This window comes from Medicago sativa, chromosome 3 (assembly GCF_051527215.1).
Source record: "Medicago sativa cultivar Bolivia chromosome 3, Bolivia_mono, whole genome shotgun sequence".
NCBI lineage: Eukaryota > Viridiplantae > Streptophyta > Magnoliopsida > Fabales > Fabaceae > Medicago > Medicago sativa.
The window spans coordinates 74,240,467-74,265,723 of NC_140751.1; the positions used below are offsets into that span (position 1 = coordinate 74,240,467).

Here is a 25,257-nt window from a genome sequence, read left to right on the forward strand (position 1 = left end):
TTCAAAATTTCTCTTGTAGCAATTATAAAATCTGTTTAAGAATAATGTTACAGAGGAGATGACATAGTGATAGTGGTCATGGCATTGTCATTTTTATCAAAAGGACAGTTACCACACAAGGGGAAATCTAAAATAAATTTACATGAACACGAGTAAAAGAAAAAAAAAAGAGGGGTATATGATGGGAAAAAAACTATTGTAGCTAGTTCTTATAGGTTATGAGGGGGCACCACCCTCTGGTGCAGCTGCCTCATCCTGTGCCAAACCTGAATCACTTTTTTTCTCAGGGTCTGAGTTATCCTCTGATGTATCAGGAGACTTTTCTGATTTTTCATTGGAAGCTACAGGTCCATTGTCTGAAGAATCTATTGTGGTCTCACTCTTAACATGGTCCTGAGCATTATTTTGAGGATTGGATGGAACATGAGATGAAGAGGAGGAGGCTAACCCTCTGGAAAGGGTTTCAACATGGTCCTGCTGAGCATTAATTTGAGGATTGGATGGAAGATGAGATCTAGAAGAGACACCCAATCCTTTGGAAAGACACACATACTTGGAAACTAATCGTTTGTAATTCTTTAGCAGGTCTTCGACATCACTTACTGTAAGATCACCTACACTAGCAAACATATATGGAAACTCCCTGAAAACATCATTCAACTTATCCTCCTTAATTATCATACTTGCCCCTTTATTCTCCAAATCTGAGAGTGATGGAACTTTTGTGATCGATGATTCACTTGCGAAAGTCACTTTCTTACTTTCTAATTTTGCATCAGATGATGGAGCTTTATTTTTGTCATGCTGTACATGATTTTGATAAGGTGAATTGGGATCTTGCGTATCAACTGAAAGCCCTGAAAGAAGAGCACGAGCAAATTCCATGTTTCTCTCAAACTCAGTTTCATCCATCGAAATGGCATTTGCATCAATGTTTGAGATGAAGGATTCGGCAGAGAGCATGTTTGTAAAATAATATGATGCTTCCCCAACCAAACGAGATTGGCGTCTAAACCTTTGTATGTACAGTAGATTTGAGTGCAGTTGTGGAGGGTTTGCCTGCATAGTATCACCAATAGAAGACTTTTCTTAAAAAAAACTGATATAACTTTATCCACATGAAAATGGCACCTAAAATAGAGTTTAGGAATATTTAGTTGCTCTCTGCATAGCTTTGATGCTATTCTTTCAACTAACATGTATAAAAGAGATGCTCCTAAATTCAATGATGCACTAAATCAATATATACATGTATTTTGAAGTCTCACAGTCACATACGTAGGTCTCCATTTATCTAGTTTCATCACATTTTAGTTTGAAGCAAGAAATATAACTAATTTGATAGCAAAATATTTCAAAGGAAAAGGTCATAAAACACCATGAGAAGTTCAAAAGACATTTTTTCAAAGCAAATAATGATGCAACAGACGTCACACATAAAATATATGCATATTTGTGGGTAATATGGTTATGCTGTGATGAATGGACCAGTGTTTGCAAGATGATATTTCAAAACACCCGTTGAACATTGTCCTGTTGTACAAAAGTCACATGAAACTTTGCATAAAAGTCACAGAATTGCAAACTTTATTTGTACAAGTGGAATTCATATACTGAAAAACAAAGCAAAGTGGCAAAGTAAAAGTATGGGAATGATAGGTGTAGCCCTACATATTCGTAAGTCCTACCCATTATTTATTAGAAAAGTGAAGGAAGTAATAAAAACATTTTTGGAAACCAAATTAATTCTATACGACAAGTACGTACATATATATAATACTCCCTCCCACCCTCTTTATAGGACATCCTAACAAAAATCATGGGTCTTATATATATGGGATGTCCTATAAAGTGTATTAATAAGGGAAATATTTGGAAAGAGTAATAAATGCATCTACAAATTTGTAGAGGGTCTTATATCTAGGGACAAAACTTTAGACCATTGGAATAAAATGTTTTGTAAAAGGCCTTATAATTAGGAACGGAGGGAATATATATAATGAAGAATGGAGTTTGTACCTTTAGGGTAACATAGATTAGCACAGGAAGAAATTCATCAGCTCCGGGAGGATTATCTTTGGAAGCAAGAGAAGCATTAAGAAGCAAGTTACCAATAACCTTGCAACAGTTTAGAATACAAGTAAGTTTGTCTCTTGGTGCCTTGTACATGTTGATCTTCTGTAATTCTTTCTGAGCAAGCTGTCACCATAAGAATGAGAGAGAATATAAAATTTAAGGGATGCAGGAAATATATAGATAACCATTAACAAGTCAAAATTGTAATTTTTATTGGCCAAAGCCTTCATAAAAAAGACAACTCCAGAAGAATTTTTCTAGCACTTCGTCCCACAATTGGCAATCATTATTTACAAACTAATATTGTGGCTAATGAGAACCCAGTGGTGCATCAAATTGAAAATTGAATCAATTGATTCTTAGGAAAAGCTTGGCTAATAAAAAATATTACCTATCCAACTTTAGAACAAACTGAATAACAATGTAACCAAAAAACATTGAAATACCCAAGAACCACTCAATTTAAATGCATTTGGAAAAAATGTTGACAGAAAACGAATGGTACCTATAATGTGTAACACGGAGAAAGCATGGATCAGCACTTATCATGAGCTAAATTTAAATTATAAGAATAGGGTTTTTAATACTTATGTCCCATGTCAGAGAAAATATGTTAGTTGAGTAGGGCTTTTAAATTTTTAATTCAACTATGTATTTCTTAATAACTTTGGTCGCTAGTTAGTTGGCATTGGGAAACACCAAAAAGTATACAGTTGCATTTTTAAAACTGAACTAAAAGACGGGAGAAGAATTGAGCAGCATTTGAGTTTGATATTGCTACATTGGATTGGATGACAATCCTAGCATTCATTGAACATAATTACACATGGTGCTCCTTTTTTCTAATGATAAAATATTGTTATCGTTGGGAAACTTAGTTGACATAATTTTATAGAGATAAGTAAATTAGTTTTGAATGTAGTTATATACTCACCAACCATGATGTTTCGTTCTGAAATGGTGGCTTGATGTCCAAATTTTCTGGTCGAATAAACTGTTGAATCAAAGCCATCTTCTCTGAAAGTTGTTCATCATGTTTTACATCATCTGGAACTGAAGCAAATACACGGGGAAACAACTTTGTCATAACGTACTTCTCGAGACCCTGTACATGATCAAAACCCAGAGGTAAGAGCAATCAATCAGAAAATATAGGAAACTGATAGAACCAACTGGTATATTATGATTGAAAATGGGAAAGAATCCCCTTTGATTACAAACAGTGCTAGCACTTCAAGGGTCTGCCCAATGACAAGATAATCCCCTCACTAATAACTCATCCCTATTTATAGGGAGCATGCCTTGTTTGGCCTAACTATCTTTACACGCTCTCTAACTAACCTATTAACTAAGGGTGGACTGTTTGAATTACCTTATTTGATCTTATTTACTGGTCTGTTTGGATTGCCTTATTAGAACTTATATACTGCTATAATCACTTATGAGACTGTCTGGGAAAGCTTATGAAAACAACTTATATGAAAATGATTCGACTTAATTTTATCTTTTGTTATAGAAACAATTCATACATAAGCACTAATATGATAAATGTTTATTATGCTATAAGCGCTCAATTAAGCTATTTATCCAAACAAGGCCTAATTAACAAACTAGTTATTTCTATGCTTTACTCACAAAACTCGCATTTTCACTCCACTCGTGTTTTAAACAATTAACCATTATTGCCAAAACTGCAATGTAGATGTAGTACAAGTGAGATTAAGAAGTTGAGTGTTTGAGTTCATTAATAGAGTAAATAAGCTAGTTGATTAATTACAGTTAAATTAAATATCTTCAATTATGGATAATTAATCATAATAGTAATAAATGAAAATAAGAATACGGAAGAAACTAACTTCACCGGCACTTTCGAGTTCATCATCAGAGCAACCAGCCCAAAGAGGATGAGCCTTGAAAGCAGCTTCCATATTAGCAAGAAAGTCTTGTACGGCGTCACTGTCTCTCTCAGGATCGGGTCCATGATTTGAAAACGAAACTATGAAACTGTAAAATCATAATCATAGCAATGTATCAGTGAATTGATTAGGGTTCGGATTGAAATTAAGATGGTGAATAGGAGAAGGAAGGAACCTTTTGATTGCTTTGACGAAATCGGCGGCAGCGGGTTGACGCATGCGCTCAAGGAAGTCGTGTAAACCAGAGGAAGCGTCGGCGTTTTCCATTACACTGTCTGTGTAAACTGTTGGAGCTTCGTCTGAGTTGACAATGCCGACACAGTGACGCGAGCGATCCAACACGTCACTTGTTATTTTTTTACTTGTTGATGCACAAGAGAAGGCAACCCCAAAATACGGTGGTTATTTTTTTTCTTTGAAAGAAAAATACGGCGGTTATTAAAATTTTACTTTCTTTCTCAAAGCATAAAAATCCAAAAATGTGTTATCTTTGTTTCATTGTAATTTTGTAGGTTTTAGGGTTATTGTGATGTGATGATATTTTCATGGAATAGTAAAAAATATTATAATCCAAAATTCATTTAAAAAGTAAATAAAATTTAAGAATTATTCTATTCAAGAATCTATTAACTTTAAGGGTTTTGTGCCCTTAGAGCACACACATCGGTTGAAAAAATGGGTGGTATCACACTACCCAATGCTACCATGTCATAGTATCATGGATATTTGACAATGAAATTGAGTGGTTAAACTTGCGAGAAATGATATTTTGACAACCATTTTTTGACAACTTTTGGACAACTTTCTCTCTCATACTCACATGATGTTGTTATCCTCTCTCTTTCTTTTTCTCTCTCCATTGTTTTTGACCAATAAGAAGTGAGAAAAACAAGGTTGTCAATAAAGTTGTCATCAAATGAATGTCAAAATATCATTACTCTAAACTTGCAATGGTAGCAATGCATTGCCACTTTGCTTTTGCTGTAGTTTGTCAGGTTTTAGAATACTTTTGATTTTTTTTTCCTTCTTTTAATTACTATTTAAATAAGAAGAGGAGCCAACGGTTATATACATCATTTTTTTTTTTTTTTTTATTCTTTTAATCATTCTTTCTTTTAATTTAAAGTATATTGTTATTGTAAGATAAGTGGGACCCATCTTAGAGTTTTAAAAGAGTGGTATGGATATTTAGAAAATGTAGTTGAGTGGTTTAAATAATTGGGAAGTGTGAAATATTATAAAAGATTAGGTGGGGTCCATTTATGCCACAAAATAGAGTATCATGGATGTGTATGCTTTTAGGGCACAAGTTATGGAATCTAAAATTAGAAGTTTTGCATAAAAAAGAACAAAATGTTGACTTTAAAAAGTTGAATGCTCCATCCGTCCCATATTACTTGACCTATTTAAAATATTTGCACTATTTATGTAACATGCTTTAACTCTATTTTTCTACTAATATATAAAAACAAAATATAACATATAAGATGTTGTTAGATTCGTCTCGATTAATATTTTCAAAATATCAAATTTTTGTAATTTTTTCTACTAGATTATTAAAGAAATTTAAGTTTAAAATTGTGCATTGACATAAGTGACAGAGTCAACTAGGTCAAGTAATATGAGACGGAGGGAGTAAAATTGAATGCACATCTTTGAAGACATTTCTTTCTATTTTAAATTCCTTAACATGCATGTTAACATTTGCCTAACTTTAATTATAGATAGGATTAACTATCTGTTCATTGACTAAGGACATGATAGTAGATGGTTTTATTAGTAAATAATTTTTTTACAAGTATAAACTATTTTATTATAGATAGACACTAGTTAAATATATAACTTTTCTCTCCATAAAATCCTACATTTTAGTCATTCTAAAACTTTTTATTAGAAGTTTTTTTTAGTATAAAATGGGTTTAAGTCATATTAGAAATTTCAATAACTTGAGAGAAACACACTCATGTGGATTGGTATCATCGTCGAGTCTAAGATCTTGAGAGCATCATGCTCCAAAGTCTCACACTTACACCACCAAATCAATCTTTGTGGATTTGACATGTTTATATTGAGTTGGAATCCTAATTGTAATTGATTTTACCTCTAGAATGGTTTGTACCTTTGCTTTTTTTTTTTTTTAAAAGGAGAATGATTTATAACTAGATAGAAGCTATGGTTTGAAACTTGATTCCAAATGTAATTTTTACTCTCAAATTTATTGTTCAATTGACATTTTTTTTTTTTTTGAAGAAGTGTTCAATTGACTTCTATTAAAATCAATTTATTCTAAATCAACTTTTGTAGCAGAACCAAAGACACACTTCATAATATTGTAATTAGTAGTAGTATAAGAAAACATTTACGGGACTAGCATGAATGTGCACCTAGTATTATTCGTTAAGCATAGACAAATCTAGTTCTGTGTTCTTTTAATGCAAACTCAGATGTAGCAACAACCATGCTACCTTGGCTGGGCAATTGAGTCCGAATCAGATCAAACTGATGTTAATTTTGACATTTCGTTGCATCACATTTAACATACTATCAGAACATTGCTGCTTTTCGTTACAAAGAACAATCTCACACAAGACAGTGTATTAAAAGAACAAAAAAACTTAGAATAGTCCTAAATAAATATTCTATTAGCACCTCTATAGCTATTATACATATCCCCCACCCCATGCTAAAATCCTCCACATTCATGCAATTCTTATCTTGATCAACCAGCCTTGCCTCTAAGCTTCCCACAAAAATGGTCAATGTTATATCTTTTGCAGATGATTCTCATTCTCAAATCCGAAATGTTCCGGCTGCAATTTAAACAAGTAGTTCATCTTGTGACCAGAAAAAAAAATCATCCTCCTTTGGATATAAATCTAAAATAAAGCACTCCAAACAGCTCCATCTCCTTCACCACATTTTGAGTGCACATATTTAATCTTCTCCACTGACTTGCAGATTCCACTGCAGCTCCAATCAAACGACGCAACGCAAATGTTACCTGCCTGTGCCTTCCACTCACAGTCTGCACAACATTAATTAATTGCATATCAGACATAAATATTATTTACAGTTGACACTTGACAAACTTGATTTAATTTCTAATCATCTTTAAATTTTTTAGGCACAGAGATTTAAGATTGCTTCAAGTATATACCTGGAGGGGTTCCACAGCACATACTGCGGTCATCAATGTGCTCAACTTCAAGACCAATGAACCATGAACCAAGTGAAACGTCTTCATTCGCATATTTGTGTAAAATTGGCCTGCAATCATAATGAGGACCTCAATGAAATTTGTAATTTTTTGTAAGAAAGAATATTATATGTCGGATACATAAAGATTCTTGCTGGTTCTATTATCAAGGTCTAATTCACAAGCTGAGATTTCATATTTGGAAACGTTTTAACTTGTCGTGTAAAAGTTTTTCACTTGAATCAAATCATAGAAATAAGTTTTTTGCTTCCAATAAAATCTGCAGGACCATCATTCATCACATAGACAAAATGTAGATTAAAATTTTAATTTTCCATTCAAAAATGATCCTCGGTTGCCAAATTAAGGACTGTGTAAAGAAACATATACGTACTGGTTAATGGAAATGTAAGTGGCCAAATCCTTAGAGATTGCATATATCTGCCCGGTTGCGTGTCGGAAGTATTTGTTTCCCTCTTCTCCAAACTTCCAAAACTCAGGTTCATGGTACTTGACATCCCTATAAATGCAGAAACAACGTCAAAAATGGATAAGCATTAAGCCACAATCAGGAGCATGGAAGAGTAGTAGTTATTTTTGTCTGAACCCTCCGGCTTCTAGGGGAAAGGCCTCCAAATAATCCAGAATCCAGTGTACTTACTTTCGAGATAAAACAGGTCCAGATTTCATACACCCAATGTAGACCCTGGGTTTTGAACGATGACGGGCAAGGGTTGCTGCCAAGACACCTAAGAGCAACAAAGAAGAGCGGAGTTATTTTTTTGGGGGAAATAGGGCAGAGATAAGTGGTAAAGGTTTAAAAGAAACGATGGCAATACATTGAAAAGAAGTCAAGAATCCTAAGACAGATATATACCTAAATTGACATGAACATCGTCATCTACTTTGACATAGAAATCAGCATCCCATAATCCAACTGCAGTAGAAAAGAAAATCTTTGTCTTTGCAGACAGCTCATGATATCCTTCAACATGTTGCTATAAGATAATGCAAAACCAAATGTCAAAATTAAGCCAAATTATCCATATTTTTCTCACACAATAAAGTCATAAGAATAATGATCTGCCTTACCAGGCGAAGGAAGTCTTTGTGTTGAGCTTCTTCTGAATCAATAGCACGATCTAGAATGCTGTTGGAAGTTGCACTGAAACAACAATGGCAAGATCATTCATATTAGTGCCATTAAGTAGAATCCATATAAATGAACAGATCATGTAGTGATTGGAACAATGCAGTATTAAGAAAAACAAAGAACTGTAAAGGGAGCCAAGTGATATTGGTCATACAAGCCATTTTTGCAGGCATTCATAGTTCTCTGAGTTTGAGGTAAGCATTTGAAACAAGCGTCTTGATCCAATAAAAATAATCAAGTGACCAAAATACTTAGTTTTACACATCATCAATTTTCAAAGTGACTTATGTTTTGGATCTAGAAGTCAGACAAGTAGTGTTAAAAGAGATAACATTGTACTAGTTCTAGCAAACCAAAACAAGAACATATTTTTTGTGTTGTCATATTCAAACTGAAATAGTTAATGTCAGTGTTATGCCAAACAATAAGAAACATCCTACAGCTTCGCATTATACTCCTAATTTATTCGGTCACCTTCATTGTTATTATCTCCTAAATCACACCAAATTTTGTTTTGGTAGTTTCATACATCGATACAACCAGAATCATATAGACTATATTACCTGTGGCCAATCATGAATCTGATAACAATTCCTTTCTCCCGTTCCAATTGAAGAAGTTGTTCACCTGATCAAAATCGGGGGACAAAAACACAACTTTTCAGAAATTAATCCATCATAGTTAAACTCAACAACCCCTAAAAAATAGGGATAAAAACTCAAGGATTACTAACTATACAGGAAAATTTGACCTCAAATTTTTCATCCCAATATCAAAGGGATATCATACCAAATTGAGTCTTAAATAAGATAGTTTTACCTTGAGGCATCCAAGTTTCTCTAACTGAATCACGTCTCTTCCTGCTACTGAAAGCTGTGTTTATACCTATCACTATAAATGCCTTCTTCTTCTTGGAAGCACCTTCACTGGAATTGGTGGCCGAGCCAGTTGAGTTCTTTTCGCGAGAACTTCTAGCTGCTGCTAATTCCATTTGCAGCATTGAAACTTGCTTGTCTAAGGCCCTGGAATCCAAGAAATTAAAAATCAAATTATTCAAGTAAAAAAGAACTTCGATTGCAATTTGCAAGAAACAAATCTAGCTAAAAGGAAATGGAATCAATTTTGCACTCACTGAATAGCTTCATGTGTTTTATACAATTCATTCATGTCATCCTTAGGCTTTTCCTGCTTCTGTTATTCCAAAAAAGTGGTAGGGTTTACTTTACCAAAAAAGCAAAAATAACACACAAACTTTTCTACAACTGAAGTTAGAAATCTGAGAAAGAAATTAATCAACCACATACCTTTTTGGTCACATCACAATCCTCAGAGATCACTTGAAGTTCTTGTTGATCACGTTGATGCTTAGAAATTATCACACCATTTGATTCAGGTTGCTCCCACATCCTGCTACAAAAAAACCACAAAAAAAAAAAAACCTCCAAAATCAGATCATAAAGTTCAAATTTTGAAACAGAAATCTAACACCCCATGATTTTGATTTCAAACCAAAATCACTCACAACACAAAAACACGTACGATTGATGAAAAAACAAGAAATGGGCAAGAAGGGACTTACCTAGTTGTGATGAGCATGCCAATAAGGAAGGAAAAAACAGAGAAAATTGGAATCCATTTAGCAGAGATTTTGGTAGAAGTACGAGTCTTCATGTTTGTGTTGATTTTTCTTGTGAGTTAGATGAAGAATTGGAAGAAGAAGAAGTTATAGATATTGGAACTTTGGTGGGAATGTCAAAGAATGAATTAGTCTATGGTTTTTGGTTAATGTCTGCTACTATTGATGTTTTTTCTTCTTTTCCGTTTTTATATAAGAAAATTATACATTAAATTATTAAACTAATGTAATGTCTGCTAATGAAGAAACGCAAGTAGTGGCATAATTATTGTTATTATGATGAAGGTTACAAGTACTATACTATGAAGTTTAATCGAGTTGAAAAATAAACAGTGTGGTAATAATTGGTGAGCGAGTTACGGTAGTACATAGTACATGAGTCGTGACGCGCATTGTGTGTGGTCGTCGACTTGTGCCTTGTAAGAAATGGCGTCTAAGTTTTGTCTCAATTTGTTCATGACTTTGTGGTCTTCTCATATGACTCTTTTGGTCTTTGTTTCTTTTCTTATTTTTTGTTTCCCATAAAGAATTATATAAGAATGAAATTAAATGTTAACAAAAAATGAAGAATGAAAATAGATATTTAACGGACCATATTTAACACGATATTCTAGATTGAACTTTTGGGCAAGGTCAAGCCCAATACCACATCCATCAACCTAATATTACTTCAGACGTTTTATATGAGTCTCGTTTCACAACTTAATAAGGTACGTCTCATTTTGATCCTAACATTTACCTTTAATTTTAATGATAACAATTTTCATGTTTGAATGAAAAGAAGAGGGAAAAATTATTTTGTTTCACGTTTTTAAATAAATTAGGGTTAAATATGTTTTTGGTGCCTATAAAATTGGGACCTTTTAAGTTTAGTCCTTACTTAATTTAATAGTTTTTTTAGTCCCTAAAAAAAATTATGCATTCAGTATTAGTCCCTACTCAATTCAAATCTGTTTAATTTATACTTAAACTCTTGAGTTTTTGAACAATTTTTTGCAGACGTGTTAAGAACATAACTAAAAGTTCCTCTGCAAAAGAATGTCGCAAAATTTTATTTCTACGTCCATATTTTGTTGATTTTATCTTTAACTTTTACCGTTATAAAAATTCATATTTAATTCGTTTCATGTTAAAAAATTCTAAATTTTAGTAAATGAACATTTCATCATTTCATAGTGTTCTAAACTTGTCTAAAAAAAATTGTTCAAAAATTTAAGAGGTCAAGGATAATTAGACAAACTTTGTTGTAGTAGGGACTAAAATTAGAAACAATTTTTTTTGTAGGGAGTAAAAAACCTATTAAAATTAAGTAAGGACTAAACTTAGAAGTTCCCAATTTTATAGGGACCAAAAACATATTTAACCCAATAAATTATAGAGAAAATTGAGATGAATATTTAAGAAAATGGGAGTTTATATGAAGGTAAAGAAGGTAACTTCCGCGTATATAGATGAGATTTGAGCTCCTACATGCTATATTCATTTGACATTAACTTCATTCAGATGTGTTGAATACTAAATATGACAATTTATTTAGACGAAAATTTTTAATTTTGATTCTTCATATTGGAAGAGACTAGCTCCTTCTATTAGAATCGATTCATGTTGATAATTTTATGATAATATACTAACAACAGGGACAATGGATTTTTAAATTTATTTTTAAGAACAATGAGCAATTTCAACTTACGCAAAAATTAATTGGACATGTTACACCATATATCCATCAATTACCAATATAAATGGAGTAATGGTAAATGGACAAGTAATCACAAAGAGGCAAGCTAGTCAACAAATTTTTGTTTCCATTTGCCAATTTCAAAAATCATTGATTAACTAGAGTTAGATATACAACGGCGAAGCTAGCACAATTTTTACGAGGAAGTTAAATAATGAAAAAGAAATAAATATATTTTAAAAACTAATATATTAAACCTAATCAATAAGTAAAATAAATTCACAATAACTTTTACTTATATTTAATGAAACGGCAACAAAGAAAATAAAATCTACCAATAATTATTTATTAAAGTTGAGCTCTATGAAGTTTTAAGAAGTCAAATTTATCTATAATTGACACTAAACTAATAGATTATCAATATTTTTATTAATATCACCCTTCTTTGAACCAACAAAATTGTTTGGAGTAGTCAAATAATATATCAATGGGGCGGCTACATACAAAACTATACTAAATTATTCAAGCTTATTTTTTCTTTTCGGGTAGCCAATGCTACTCCATTGATATGAAACCAACCGCCCCCATAGATATAGAAGACGATGCTAAACTCTCACAATATGACGGATAATTACAAAAGAAAGAGAGAAGCATCCGTATTTAATATTTAAAAGTGTCATGGATAGAATTACCCACAATTGAAGGAATCTACTTATTAAAAAATGCATTTAGGTTCATTGTACCAAAAATAAACAAAAAAATGCATTTAGGTTCAATCCAAAAATAATCCCAATGAGTGGTTTTCTTAGGTTTTCAGAATATATACCTTATTTATCCCCCCCTTTTTTTTTTACAATCCTTATTTATCCTTTCTTAAAAGGATCGATTTATTTATTTATTCGTATATTTTTTAAAGGACGTAGTGTGTGCTTCCCTATGAAAAAGTTGGAAACTACCATGAGATTTCCTTTCCTAACCAAAGGAATGTTGCCCATGTTAGTGTTAGTCAAGCAGGCTTTAGAAATGTCTCAAGGTGGCTCTCCTTAATGTGTGGTCGGATTGATGTTTGATTTTGTTAAATCAAGGTCGGGGACAAAAGAAATTAAGAAAAGATACAAGTGACGTGTTTTTTCAAATAATACAATAGAACACCAACTTTGATTTTATTAAGGAGCTAAAAAAAAAATAATCGATACATTTTATATTGAAAATATAAATTATTAAACTTTTATAACATTGAATACACAAATTTTAAAAAATATTTATATCTTTAACTTTTTAACTTGTGTCTTAAGAGCACACGTTAGCATTTTCCTTTTATTAATACATATTTTGTGAATGTTCTACAAAAAGGTTATTTTTTTACTTGACGATATTTCCTTATATATACTATATAAAAAGAAAATAACATGTTTTGGTTTTTTATATTGACATTTATCTTTTCAAAAATTTTCTCAACTCTCAATACAAATGACACATATAACAAATAGATAAGAATAAATTCAAATATTAAAATAAAAATGTAACAAGCACGATGTGAGTATATATATGTCCAATTTTTTTCATTTATCATCTAAAAAATGTAACAAACTAGATGAATATATCTATACTTACTTTTTCATTATCCCAATTATACCCTTAAACAACTTAGTAAAGATTGTTGTTGGTGTCATTAAAAAAATAGATTATATTTTTTTGTTATATTGTTGGTGTCATTGAAATAAATAATCAATGTGTTAGTTTGATTTGTTATATTGAAAACAACAAATATTAATATATTTTTTTGGTAAAAAAAACAAATATTAATATTTTTAGTTTTAATCAAAATCAAAATTTCATAAAAAGAATATTGTTCATAATTTTCAAACATTATCGCAATAATTCCTAAAAAAAATGTTATCTCAATAAAAAAACAGAAAGACGGACACGTGAGTGCCGATCTTTTTGCTAGTTTGAGATAATGGTATTTGGGCTTCTCAATTGTGGGTTGTGGTATATAGAATTCTGCTCTTCTCCCAACAAAAAATGCTCACTCCCAACCAAACTTTTCAAAATACCATGCGTGAGTTAACTCACATTGGATATAACACCCGCTTGAGTTAACTCACGCAAGTGTTAAACATGAAAAAACATATGTGTGAGTTAACTCACGCTGGGTATAACACCCGTTTGAGTTAACTCATGCAGGTGTTAAACATGAAAAAACACTCGCTAAAGTTAACTCACGATGTATGAGTTAACTCACACTTGGTATAACGCATGAGATAACTCATGCAGGGGTATTTTGGGAAATTTGGTCTGGAGTGAGCAAAACTTGATGGGAGAAAGCCCTCTTGTGCGATCCATTGGTTATGACCCACTTATGCTGGGTATATATACATCCAAATATAAACTCTTATAAGCGCCATAAACAATCACACCTTCCGTTTCAAGTTCAACTCGGAGCGTTAGGGTTAGCATTTATTTTTCGGTGAGAAGAGAAGAATGACAACTAGTTCATCCAAAAAAAAGAAAGGCAGAAGACTTTGATGATTTACTACCAGAAGATTGTTGGGAATTTGTATTATCAAAACTCCTCAAGATCGATAACAGCGACGACCGTAACCGTTATATAAAGCATACTCTATCCTTTGTCTCCAAACGGTTCCTCTCTACCAGCGGTTGTTTAGTATGTTCCCTCACAATCTTGAATCCATCAGTATCCCTCACTCGCATCTTCCACAGATTTCCATACCTAACCTCCCTCGACTTCTCCAGCTTCCGCGGTGTCGTGCCTCCTGTTCTTGTTCCCTCTCCTACCTCACTTCCCTCAACCTCTCCAACCACCCAATGTTCCCCGCTTTAGGGTTGCAAAAACTTGTCAAAAAGACTCAATTATCCTTGACCAATCTCAACTGTTCTAACACCGGTTCTCCTCTCAATCACACTGATATAACCTTTATAGCTGATTCTTTCCCTTTGCTTGAAGATTTTGATATCAGTTTCCCCAAAGTAAGAATAAGTAGCGACGACTACGACAGTTGCAACAATGCTTTAAAGGTTCTAACTCAAAAGCTTTCAAAACTCCGCAGGGTTAATCTCTCAGGTAATTTATATGTTAACGATTCTTAGTTTTTTGAAATGTCCAGCAACTGTAAGAGGTGGTTATGTAATTAGAATGTCCTTTACTAACTCATGCTGGTATTGCTTCTGCAATCTATGAGAGACCAAGTTTGTCTTCTTTCTCTGTTAGCAACTTTATGGAAGCAAGAGAAAGCAAAAATGTTACTTCATACTTCATTGATTCATTGGTGAGTTTGAAACGCTTAACCCATCTTGATTTGTCATTTTCATGTGTTACTGATGATATGCTTATTTCTCTAGCAAATGAAGATCTTCCTTTGAGGAACCTTGCCCTTCAAGATTGCTGCGAATATACATATTTTGGGATCTCTTTTTTCCTGTCAAAGTGTAGATTTGTGCAGCATCTCGATTTTCAAAATGCAAAGTTTTTGAATGATGATGACAACCCTTCAATGTTGTATCCATATCTTCGTGATTTGGTGTCTATAAACGTCAGTGGTTGTAACATGCTCACCAACTTAACCTTGTTTGCACTCCCTAGGTATTGTCCTTTGCTTAATTAGTGATATCAAAATAGAGTCAACAAGCATTGGAATTGGTCCGTTGGGGGAACCATTTGTTTACCGTCAAGTGAAATCTCTCCATTTGGCTAACAATTCACAATTGCTTAATGTAAACATCGATATTTTTGCTTTCATGTTTCCCAATATGCAGCTTCTTGATTTGAACTCTTGCCCCGGTATATCTAAAGATATAGGTAATGTGTTAAGGAGATGGGGTGATATTCGATATTTGGAGTTACCTTTCTACCCACAAAAGGAGCTACCTTGGATCAACTTCAAATCCAGCAAACTATAGGTCTTGAATTTGTCAAAGTCAAGAATTGATGATGAAGTACTTTATGCGATCTCATAGTTTTGTCCTCAGCTTCAACAACTTGATGTGGAAAATTGTCGTGATATCACGGAGGACGGAGTTAGGCGAGTGGTAGTGAACTGCAAACACCTAAGAGAGATTAATTTGCAACATTGTCGTAAAGTTTCTGCTAATATTGTCGACCGGATGATACTTTTGAGGCCATCATTGAAAATAATGGCTCCCCCTTATCCTCAACCATTTCTCGGTCTCAGTGATTTTGAAAAGGGACTCCTCTATGTGCAAAATCTTGTTCACTAATATTCTATAAGTCCTCTGTTCAAGATTTTTTTTTGTTATAGATGTTACTTATGTGACATTTTTTTGTTGAAAATGTGAACTTCCATCTGTTTTATTTTGTGATTAGTTTCTGCATGATAACTACGTGAGTAATATCGTTTAATAGTTCTAATTTAAATTTTGTTTCATCATGTGTGGTGCGTGTCGATTCCATATTGTTTACAAACTTTTTTTCTTCTTGGCAATGTTTTTTTACAAACTTGGCACATCAGGTCATTCATTATGAAGAATAATATTTACCCTCTTTTCAACATTTTCTCTAACTGTCATCAAAGACTTTGGTTCTCCACAAATTTTCCCAAAGCCATATCATTAGAATTAGAATTAAATAATGGGAAGAAGGACATGTTTAGTACTCATCTTCTGAACATTGTCTTCATAAAAGTTTAAGAGTAGTAAGATGATGTGCAATTTGTGTCTCTAGCTATATAGCTTTTTACATGTTAACAAATATGTTATCTGTCTTTTTTAGGCGATTTTGATTTTAAATAATAAGCTTCATGTTGTACTCTCGGAAGCCAATTCCTTTGTTTCTATAGCACACTTTGCCATGCTTTCTTTCTAATTCTATATTACCAAAAATAAATCAATTTATGAACACAATTTAGAGTCTAAAATGAGAAGCAAAATTTTTGTTTATTTAAACTTGGTACTTTCAATCAAACAAAAAATAAAAAGACACAAATCAACAAAAAAAACAGTACTTTCAATTACAAAAAGTATTCTAAAACAAAATGATAAAATCACATCCTAGTCACTCCATACTGAGAAAATCAGCCACTAAGCATGTCTCATTTAAAGACGAGTCAACAACTTCAAGAAATCCACTACCATCCAATGATTCAAACTCATCTCCAACGACATTTCACGTTTTAGTTTCCTCTTAATCATATTGGGGAGTGCTTCTTGACAGAAGCTGAAGGTTACTATGCACATATACAAAAACTTCCGCTCTATGTGGTATTTTGTTTCTCTTCAAAGAATGGATAGATGAATATGTGCTCCAATTTCTTTCACAACATGATGATGAACAAGGTTGTGCAATGTGCAACCTTTTGAAGTCATGGAAGAGAAGGTTTTAACAAACTTGCATTCTATTGTTGATAGAGACAAGATGCATCCGAAAACATGGTGGTTGGTTCTTTGTGCTCAAGCTCCGTGACTTCAAAAGGTTGCGAAAACATGGTGGTTGGTTCATTGTGCTCAAGCTCCATGACTTCAAAAGGTTGCACATAGGTTACTTGCAAAACCTTGTTCACCATCATGTTGTGAAAGATATTGGAGCAAATATTCATTTATCCATTCTTTGAAGAGAAAAGATGACACCACATAGAGTGGAAGCTTTAACATATTTGCATAGTAACCTTTGACTTCTTTCAAGAAGCACTCCCCAATAATATTAAAGCAATGGGGCAAGAAGTCGAATGTTACTATGCAAATATGTTAAAGCTTAGATTTGAAAGAGTTGAAGATTACGAAAATGTGGAATGTTGTTGGAGACGAGTTTGGATGACAGTGGATTTCTTGAAGTTGTTGACTTGTTTTTAGATGAGTCAGGCTTAGAGGCTGATTTCCTAAATGTGGATCGACTAGATATGATTTTATCATTTTGTTTTAGAATATTTTTCGTAATTGAAAGTACTCAATTTGTTTTGGTTGATTTAAGTATTTTTTTGGTTGATTGAAAGTACCGAGTTTAAATAAACATAAATTTTTCTTCTCATTTTAGACTCTTTATAAACTGTGTTCATAAATTACTTTAATTTTTTAATATATAAAATATATATAGTCGTGTCTCCGTCCTATGTTTTTTACATTAGCAGTGTCCTCATATTCGTGCCGTGTCTCCTTTCCGAGTTTGTGCTTCATAGATTATACTATATATTATTATTATTGTTATATTGTGGCTTCTGATATATGTTTTCTTGTTATTAGAAAAGAGCTTTTCCCTGACTACTCAAGTGGTAGCAATTAAATAAGGTAAGACAATGTTCAAGGAAGAAAACATACCTATGTTCTCTGAAAGTTTGTTGGAGCTAAAGATTTCTTCTTCTTTTTATAGAAGTTTACACTCTGAACCATTTTAATTGCATATTTTTCTGTGTCTCGGGAGATATTAGAAAACAAATCAGTAAATTGTATACACATCGAATGAATTTTAATTTAGAATGAGGTGGTGGTGGTTGTGTTTGTAATGTTTGCATATATCGATTTACAATTGGGTCATTGGGTGGCTTATTTGCACAAATCCACTTTTTGTGTGTTTAGAATACTTTGATTGCTATAATTACTAGTAAATTGTTTTGCTATATTATGTGGTTCAATACTTAATTTCTTATAGAATGACCAAGAGTCCGAGACATTTTTCATTCTATAACAGTACTTGTGGAACATATCAGATGAAAAGTAGAAATTGGTTCAAAAGTACCATTTTATATCCAAATATGCTCAATTTCTTGCTGCAGAAGTTAACAGGTCAGAGAATGGTTTTCATCACCATTCTTTACATGCAATTATGCTTTTATATGAAGTACTATGGTTGTTAAACTTTTTATATGATTCTAGTCATTTTGGAATACTTTCATCACTACTCATGAAACATTTAACTCATTTGATAAATGTCACATGTAGTTTTGATGTGGGACCAATATATCATCAAGTTGATGGGATCACATGAGGTATTAGTTTGATGTGTTTTGGTATCCTTCCAAATTTCAGTCAAATCACTCATTCTAATATAACCACTTTCTAAACTTCCTCTAAGATATTCATTCAATTTTGTTTGATGTAATAAGATACACTAACCGAGGGTTGATTTCTTTTTCTCAAAGAATAAATAAATTGAATGGTATTAATGGATACATTGGAAGACATGTATAAAATTGAATGGTATTAAGTTATAGGGATGGTATTTACAAAATAAAAGAAATATTCCCAGTTTATTTCGGTACTCTGAATAGCATAATAAGCTATATTTTTATGTTTTTTGGTGAGTTTTCTTTGTGCAGAGAGTAGTCATAATTAAGATTTGGCGAGGGTTGCTTTATCCTAGAATGGCGAGGTTGAAAAGAGGTGTTGCACTATTGAGACAAAGCCGCAAAATATCTTAAAATAAGTGACATAAAATTATCCTTCCTTTTCGATGAAAATAGCACTTAGAAGAGGAAAGCGCACTCCAGGCAAAGAAAAAGTGTGAACCATGTTATGTTAATTTAAAATTTTGATGATAAAACTTCATTATGCATTGTCCTTTTGGAACTGTCCTTTTTGCAGCTATATGGTTTATGTGTTGGACTTTTGCAATGTGATCAAATATTTTGCAAGAATTTTTTAATGCAATACCGATTTGTTGAAATAATACTAATCAATTGTTATAATGCAGACTCCATTATTTTTAAATGCAAACTTATTTTTCTATGTTGTTCTAAAACACTTGTTAACTACACAGTTTTAATTATTTTTCTTAGTTTTGATTGTTGATCTTCTTACTGTTGTCTCAGGGATCTGATATCAAGAAAAGTGATCAAAGTTTTGTTGGAAAACGGGTTAAAGTTTGGTGGTCAGATGATAATATGTAAGTACATGGTTATTCATTTTGTGATATGCTGTGACTGATTTTTTTTTTACTTATGCAGGGTCAGGGTCAGGGACTGGGTGTGTTGTATGCTATTAGGCTCAACTTGTAATTTGTACTTTTTGTATGTCTGGTTTAAACAAGTTTTTTGATTTTACTTGGTGTATGTGGTTGAATTATCTTTTCACTTATAATCTTGATGATTGTTGCTTTGTGTGCCAAACAAATCATCATTTTATTTCTGTCAGGACCAAAAAGGATAGAAAAGCTAGCGAGTTAAAGGATATAAGTTTGATAAATGAATAGGGGTATATGAGGTTAGGCAATTCATTCAGGTTTTTTAGCATCTGGTGAACAAAGCTTATTATGATTGAAAGGTCCTGGTATATGAACTTAAGGTCATTAATTACATATTCAAAATGGTTTCACAGTAAATGTTAGTTAATTTTGTCTATCACTGATAAGTCCAGATTGGTTTATTTATTTTTCTTATTCTTACTTCCAATCGGTTCGGTAAGGCAACATGTATTGGATATCCATTTTGTTTGGGAAATCAAAATTTGTAATACACGATAAAATACATGATAAAATCGTCCATTACCACTGAGAGTGAAGGGTGCATGCGTACGAGTTGCCTATTTCTTATGTGAAAAGGGAAATATTTTGATTTCATGAACTACCTTGTAAGAATTCATTATGTATTGGTTTGCTACCCTATTCATTTATCAAACTTATATCCTTTAACTCGCTAGCTTTTCTATTCTATTTGGTCCTGACAGAAATAAAATGAAGATTTGTTTGGCACACAAAGCAACAATCATCAAGATTATAAGTGAAAAAATAATTCAACCACATATACCAAGTAAAAACAAACAACTTGTTTAAACCAGGCATACAAAAAGTACAAATTACAAGTTGAGCCTAATAGCATACAACACACCCAGTCCTTGACCCTGCATGAGAAAAATTTCCAGTCACAACATATCACAAAATGAATAGCCATGCACTTAAATACTATCATATGGCCACCAAACTTTAACCCGTTTTCCAACAAAATTTTGATCACTTTTCTTGATATCAGACCCTTGAGACAACAATCAGAAGATCAACAATCAAAACTAAGAAAAATAATTAAAACTGTGTAATTAACAAGAAATAGTGACAAGTGTTTTAGAACAACATAGAAAAATATAGTTCACATTTAAAAATAATGGAGCCTGCATTATAACAATTGATCAGTATAATTTCAACAAATCAGTATTGCTTTAAAAAATTCTCGCAAGTCCAACACATAAACCATACAGCTGCAAAAAGGACAATTCCAAAAGGACAGTGCATAATGAAGTTTTATCATCAAAATTTTAAATTAACATAACAGGGTTCACACTTTTTCTTTGCCTAGAGTGCGCTTTCCTCTTCTAAGTGTTATTTTCATCGAAAATGAAGGATAATTTTATGTCACTTATTTTAAGATATTTTGCGGCTTTGTCTCAATAGTGCAACACCTCTTTTCAACCTCGCCGTTCTAGGATAAAGCAACCCACCAAATCTTAATTATGACTACTCTCTGCAGAAAGAGAACTCACCAAAACAACATAAAAATATTGCTTATTATACTACTCAGAGTACCGAAATAAACTAGGAGTATTTCCTTTCTTTCGTAAATATCATCCCTATAACTTAATAGGATATAATTTTATACATGTCTTCCGATGTATCCTTTAACACCATTCAATTTATTTATTCTTTGAGAAAAAGAAATCAACCTTCGGTTAGTGTATCATATTACATCAAACAAAATTGAATGAATGTTTTAGAGGAAGTTTATAAAGTGATTATATCAGAATGAATGATTTGTGACTGAAATTTTAAAGAATATCAAAACACATCAAACTAATACTGCTGTGCATGTAACACCCACAGCTGACGAGGACAGGGGAGTGGTCGCCGGTGCACAAGGCACGACAATGAGCGGCTCCCGACAGTTTCTAAAGGAACTGAATCACATCGAAATGAGAGGGATCCTCAGGCCGTGTAGGTATGGGACTACATGGTTGAAGGAATGCTTATAAGAATTGTTTGGTACTACCTATATCAACAAGATGCATCTTCTTTTCGGTAGCTCATTCCATAAGAACTCCACAGTTAAGCGTGCTTGACTTGGAGCAATTTTGGGATGGGTGACCTACCAGGAAGTTTCCCTGTAAGCGTGCGAGTGAGGACAAAACACGCTGAAAAGACTCGTGTTGGTTTGTGGGTCAGTCGGCAATCCTGAAAGCAGTCTTGGATGTTACAAATAGTATAAGAGCAGACCTCTCCCAGTACGGTGTGGTTCGGGGACGAACCAAGCGGAAGCTGGTGGGCATGTAACACCCACAGCTGACGAGGACAGGGGAGTGGTCGCCGGTGCACAACTCGTGTTGGTTTGTGGGGTCAGTCGGCAATCCTGAAAAAGCAGTCTTGGATGTTACAAATAGTATCAGAGCAGACCTCTCCCAGTACGGTGTGGTTCGGGGACAAACCAAGCGGAAGCTGGTGGGCATGTAACACCCACAGCTGACGAGGACAGGGGAGTGGTCGCCGGTGCACAAGGCACGACAATGAGCGGCTCCTGACAGTTTCTAGAGGAACCGAATCACATCGGAATGAGAGGGATCCTGAGGCCGTGTAGGTATGTGACTACATGATTGAAGGAAGGCTTATAAGAATTGTTTGGTACTACCTATATCAACAAGATGCATCTTCTTTTCGGTAGCTCATTCCATAAGAACTCCACATTTAAGCGTGCGAGGGAGGACAAAACACACTGAAAAGACTCGTGTTGGTTTGTGGGGTCAGTCGGCAATCCTGAAAGCAGTCTGGGATGTTACAGTGCACATCATCATGGATCATATGCTTCTATTTACCTCCTTTTTTTTTTCCATTCATTCTGTTTATATTTAAGGGGATAGCATTGCCTCAATCAAAATTATGCCTATTCCCATTCTCTTGATTCCACACGCCTCATTAAACGTTCTCATATCCTATGTTATTCAAATTTTTTATTTACTGTGGTGACTGTCGTGTCTTGATTTTAATTTATTTTACCTTATTTTCATTCTTTTATTTAATCTATCTTAACTAAAATCTCGTGTTTTAGGCAAATATGTGATAAAAAAATGGAGGAGGTGACAATAACAAACGGATCAAGAAAATTGCAATTTTAAAATCAAAACTCATATAAGAAAAATTCTCGAATTTCAATCCTAACACTTCCATCATCACTTTCAAACAACAAAAAACTATTAAAAAAATCAAACCTTAAATAAAAATCAATTCTATATAATAATTTTCCAATACTCAGATAACAATAAGTTCATACAGTCTTCAATAAAAACTTAATCATCATGATTATGAAAAAAAATCAATTAAAAAAAACAAAAAAGTGAAAGAAATTGAATGTGAGAGAGCTATAAAAAAAAAGTACCTTTGAAGTGAAAAAAGAGTAGAATCGATGTAACAGTGAAGAGGTGATGAATTGACGACATTGCTCGATGAGTGAAAACGAAGTTACCTTGGCCGATAGCATTGGAGCTCGATGGGTTCGGCTGAGAAGTTGTGCTCGATGGGTATCACGGTAAAATCTGAGAAATAAATGTCCTATGGTGATGATGGGTTTCACGAGACAGAGAAAGAGAAATTAGGGTTTATGGTGCTAATGGTGAAATCTGAGAAAAAGAAAGAGAAATATGAATTTGGGTCGATAAGTGTTTGGCGCTTATTGATTTTGGGTCTTAAATTTGGTTTTTTTTTTGTGGTGAGTTTGTTTTTTGGCACTTGAGTGTACCTTAATTTTTAGAAACACTTTTTAAATAGAGGGATGCTAGAGACACCCTCTTTTCAACACTCTTTTCAACACTCATTCTCTTATTGGATAAAACCAATGTATGACCCACCATATTAAGTAGAACTCATTTCCAAAGTGTGAGACCCACCATGATTTAAGCCAATTAGAAAGTGAGTGTTGGAGAGAGTGTTGAAAAGAAAGTGTTGCTAGCACTACTCTTTTAAATATTAATCTTTGGTAAAAAAAACAAACACTTTTTAAATGGGGTAAACCCACCTAATATATACTGAAGTTGAAAATTTTCCATCCGTCCAAGTTTTTAAGTCAGGTGGATAGTTGTCCACTTAAAATCCATGTGTCGATAAGCGTTTTTTGTACTAGTGTGAAACAATAAAAGAATATGTGAAACATGAAGCAACGAATAAACAACGAAAAAACATTTTATTTTGGACACAACACGACAAAATAAAAACTGAAAAGAATGTAAAGTATTTAAGAGTATACTTATCGGCCGAGGCATTTGTAGTTTTAGCAACCTGTGTCAGTATGAACACTCTATTTAATATTTTTTGAGTTGCAAAATTCAACCACGACTACATGTAAACAGTGGCGGAGCCAGTATTATTATAAAGTCTGCGCAAAAAAAAAATTGCAACACATTTATAGGAATTTACATAAGAAATTGCAAACAAATAATAAAAAATCTAAAGAAATTGCCAGATTTATAGGGGTTTATATAAGAAATTCAGGAGGATTTACATAAGAAATTGCAAAAAAAATTGGGTCGTGCCCGGGCTTACCGGGCCTTAGAACCTCCACTGCATGCAGAGCAACCGTGTCTTTCTCTTTTTTCTCTATTTTAACCAATACTTTTTGATTTAAAATGATAAAAATTTAGAGTGTGTGATATTAATGGGACCCATTTAATTTTTTTAGATAAGTGGTATGGATATTTAGAAATCGTAGTTGGGTTGTTTAAATAATTAGGAATCGTAAAGTAATGTAAAATATTATGTGAGGTCCATTTATACCATTATTATAAGAAAAATTTAACCACCAATATCATAACTAGTATAAATATTTTCCACTTTACCCTTGAATTAAATTTTGTTTTATTTTCCAAATTTTTAAATACTCATGTGTTCCTATTTATAATTGTTCTTCACAATGATGACTACAAATCAGTAAAAGAGGGTACCTTAGACATTAGTGTTTGGTCGAGATTTACGTCTTTGGCTTAAGTGATAAACCAAAAACATGTTCATGCTCAAGTTATCATGCGTTTGAGGTGTGTGTTAGAGTTTAGAACGAAGCATATCTTAGGAGGTGGTGATGTGAGAATTTAAAATGTGATATCAGGTTTGTACCAACATCAAGTTATGTCGGAAACACCAAGAAATTAAAATATGATTATTGTTTTAATAAATCAATTTTTTTTAAGGAGCACACTTTTGTTGTTGTTTAAATATACCCAATAAATATTATTTAAAAAAATGATATGCGTACTATCATGTTCTAACAACTTTTGAGACCACTTTCTCACATTATCATATTATGTTATTACTCTTTTTTCCTCTTTCTCTCTATATTGTTTTTGTCCTAAAATAATAGAGAGAAAAAGTTGTTCGAAAGTTATCACAAAATAATTGTATAAATACTACTATCCTTTATGATTTTTTATGATTACCGGTCTTGCTAACAACTACTTTAAAGACATTGTATTCACACAAATAAATTTTGTCTTAAAAATACAAGTTACAAGTTAAACTGCACAATTTTTTATGTAAAAATTAATATTTTTATACATTTAAATAATATCCTAAGTGCAATTCCTTAAAAAAAAAAATCCTAAGTGCAATTATTAACATTTTCATATTACTACTAAACATACTACATTCAAAGTCCAGTCACTAAAAAATCAAAC

The 25,257-nt window shown here is 32.9% G+C and overlaps 2 protein-coding genes and 1 pseudogene across 3 annotated transcripts; 1 reads left to right on the forward strand and 2 right to left on the reverse strand.

The window, feature by feature from the left end:
• LOC146940097 (vacuolar protein sorting-associated protein 9A-like) lies at positions 1-4,315 on the reverse strand. The gene is made up of 5 exons (XM_085753697.1): positions 4,168-4,315; positions 3,933-4,080; positions 3,011-3,181; positions 2,020-2,199; positions 1-1,059 (listed from the first exon to the last, which is right to left on the reverse strand). The coding sequence occupies exons 1-5, from the start codon at positions 4,257-4,259 to the stop codon at positions 217-219; spliced, it is 1,434 nt and encodes a 477-aa protein (XP_085609823.1). The 5' UTR covers positions 4,260-4,315; the 3' UTR covers positions 1-216.
• A 2,081-nt stretch (positions 4,316-6,396) lies between these two features.
• LOC146940098 (Galactosyltransferase family protein) lies at positions 6,397-10,141 on the reverse strand. 2 transcript variants are annotated; one of them, XM_085753713.1, is made up of 11 exons: positions 9,921-10,141; positions 9,646-9,748; positions 9,474-9,532; positions 9,161-9,363; positions 8,905-8,968; positions 8,281-8,353; positions 8,066-8,186; positions 7,850-7,937; positions 7,583-7,708; positions 7,150-7,259; positions 6,397-7,017 (listed from the first exon to the last, which is right to left on the reverse strand). In XM_085753713.1, exons 1-11 carry the CDS (start codon positions 10,010-10,012, stop codon positions 6,869-6,871), a joined length of 1,188 nt encoding a protein of 395 aa, XP_085609839.1. In that variant the 5' UTR covers positions 10,013-10,141; the 3' UTR covers positions 6,397-6,868. The 2 variants fall into 2 exon arrangements, with proteins under 2 accessions (XP_085609839.1, XP_085609838.1); XM_085753712.1 differs by having other exon boundaries at positions 9,646-9,751.
• Positions 10,142-14,139: 3,998 nt separating this feature from the next.
• On the forward strand, positions 14,140-15,894 carry LOC146940099 (uncharacterized; annotated as a pseudogene).
• Positions 15,895-25,257: the final 9,363 nt, after the last annotated feature.

What these genes read in the sequence shown, in the direction of transcription:
- LOC146940098 (XM_085753712.1), bottom strand. Translation starts at nt 10,012, where the DNA reads ATGAAGACTCGTACTTCTACCAAAATCTCTGCTAAATGGATTCCAATT. An exon ending in ATTGTGATGTGACCAAAAAG is followed by an intron (nt 9,533 to 9,645) that starts GTATGTGGTTGA and finishes TTGGAATAACAG; the next exon opens with AAGCAGGAAAAGCCTAAGGA. An exon ending in AAAACACATGAAGCTATTCA is followed by an intron (nt 9,364 to 9,473) that starts GTGAGTGCAAAA and finishes CTTGGATTCCAG; the next exon opens with GGCCTTAGACAAGCAAGTTT.
- LOC146940097 (XM_085753697.1), bottom strand. Translation starts at nt 4,259, where the DNA reads ATGGAAAACGCCGACGCTTCCTCTGGTTTACACGACTTCCTTGAGCGC. An exon ending in TTCGTCAAAGCAATCAAAAG is followed by an intron (nt 4,081 to 4,167) that starts GTTCCTTCCTTC and finishes ATGATTTTACAG; the next exon opens with TTTCATAGTTTCGTTTTCAA. An exon ending in AACTCGAAAGTGCCGGTGAA is followed by an intron (nt 3,182 to 3,932) that starts GTTAGTTTCTTC and finishes GATCATGTACAG; the next exon opens with GGTCTCGAGAAGTACGTTAT.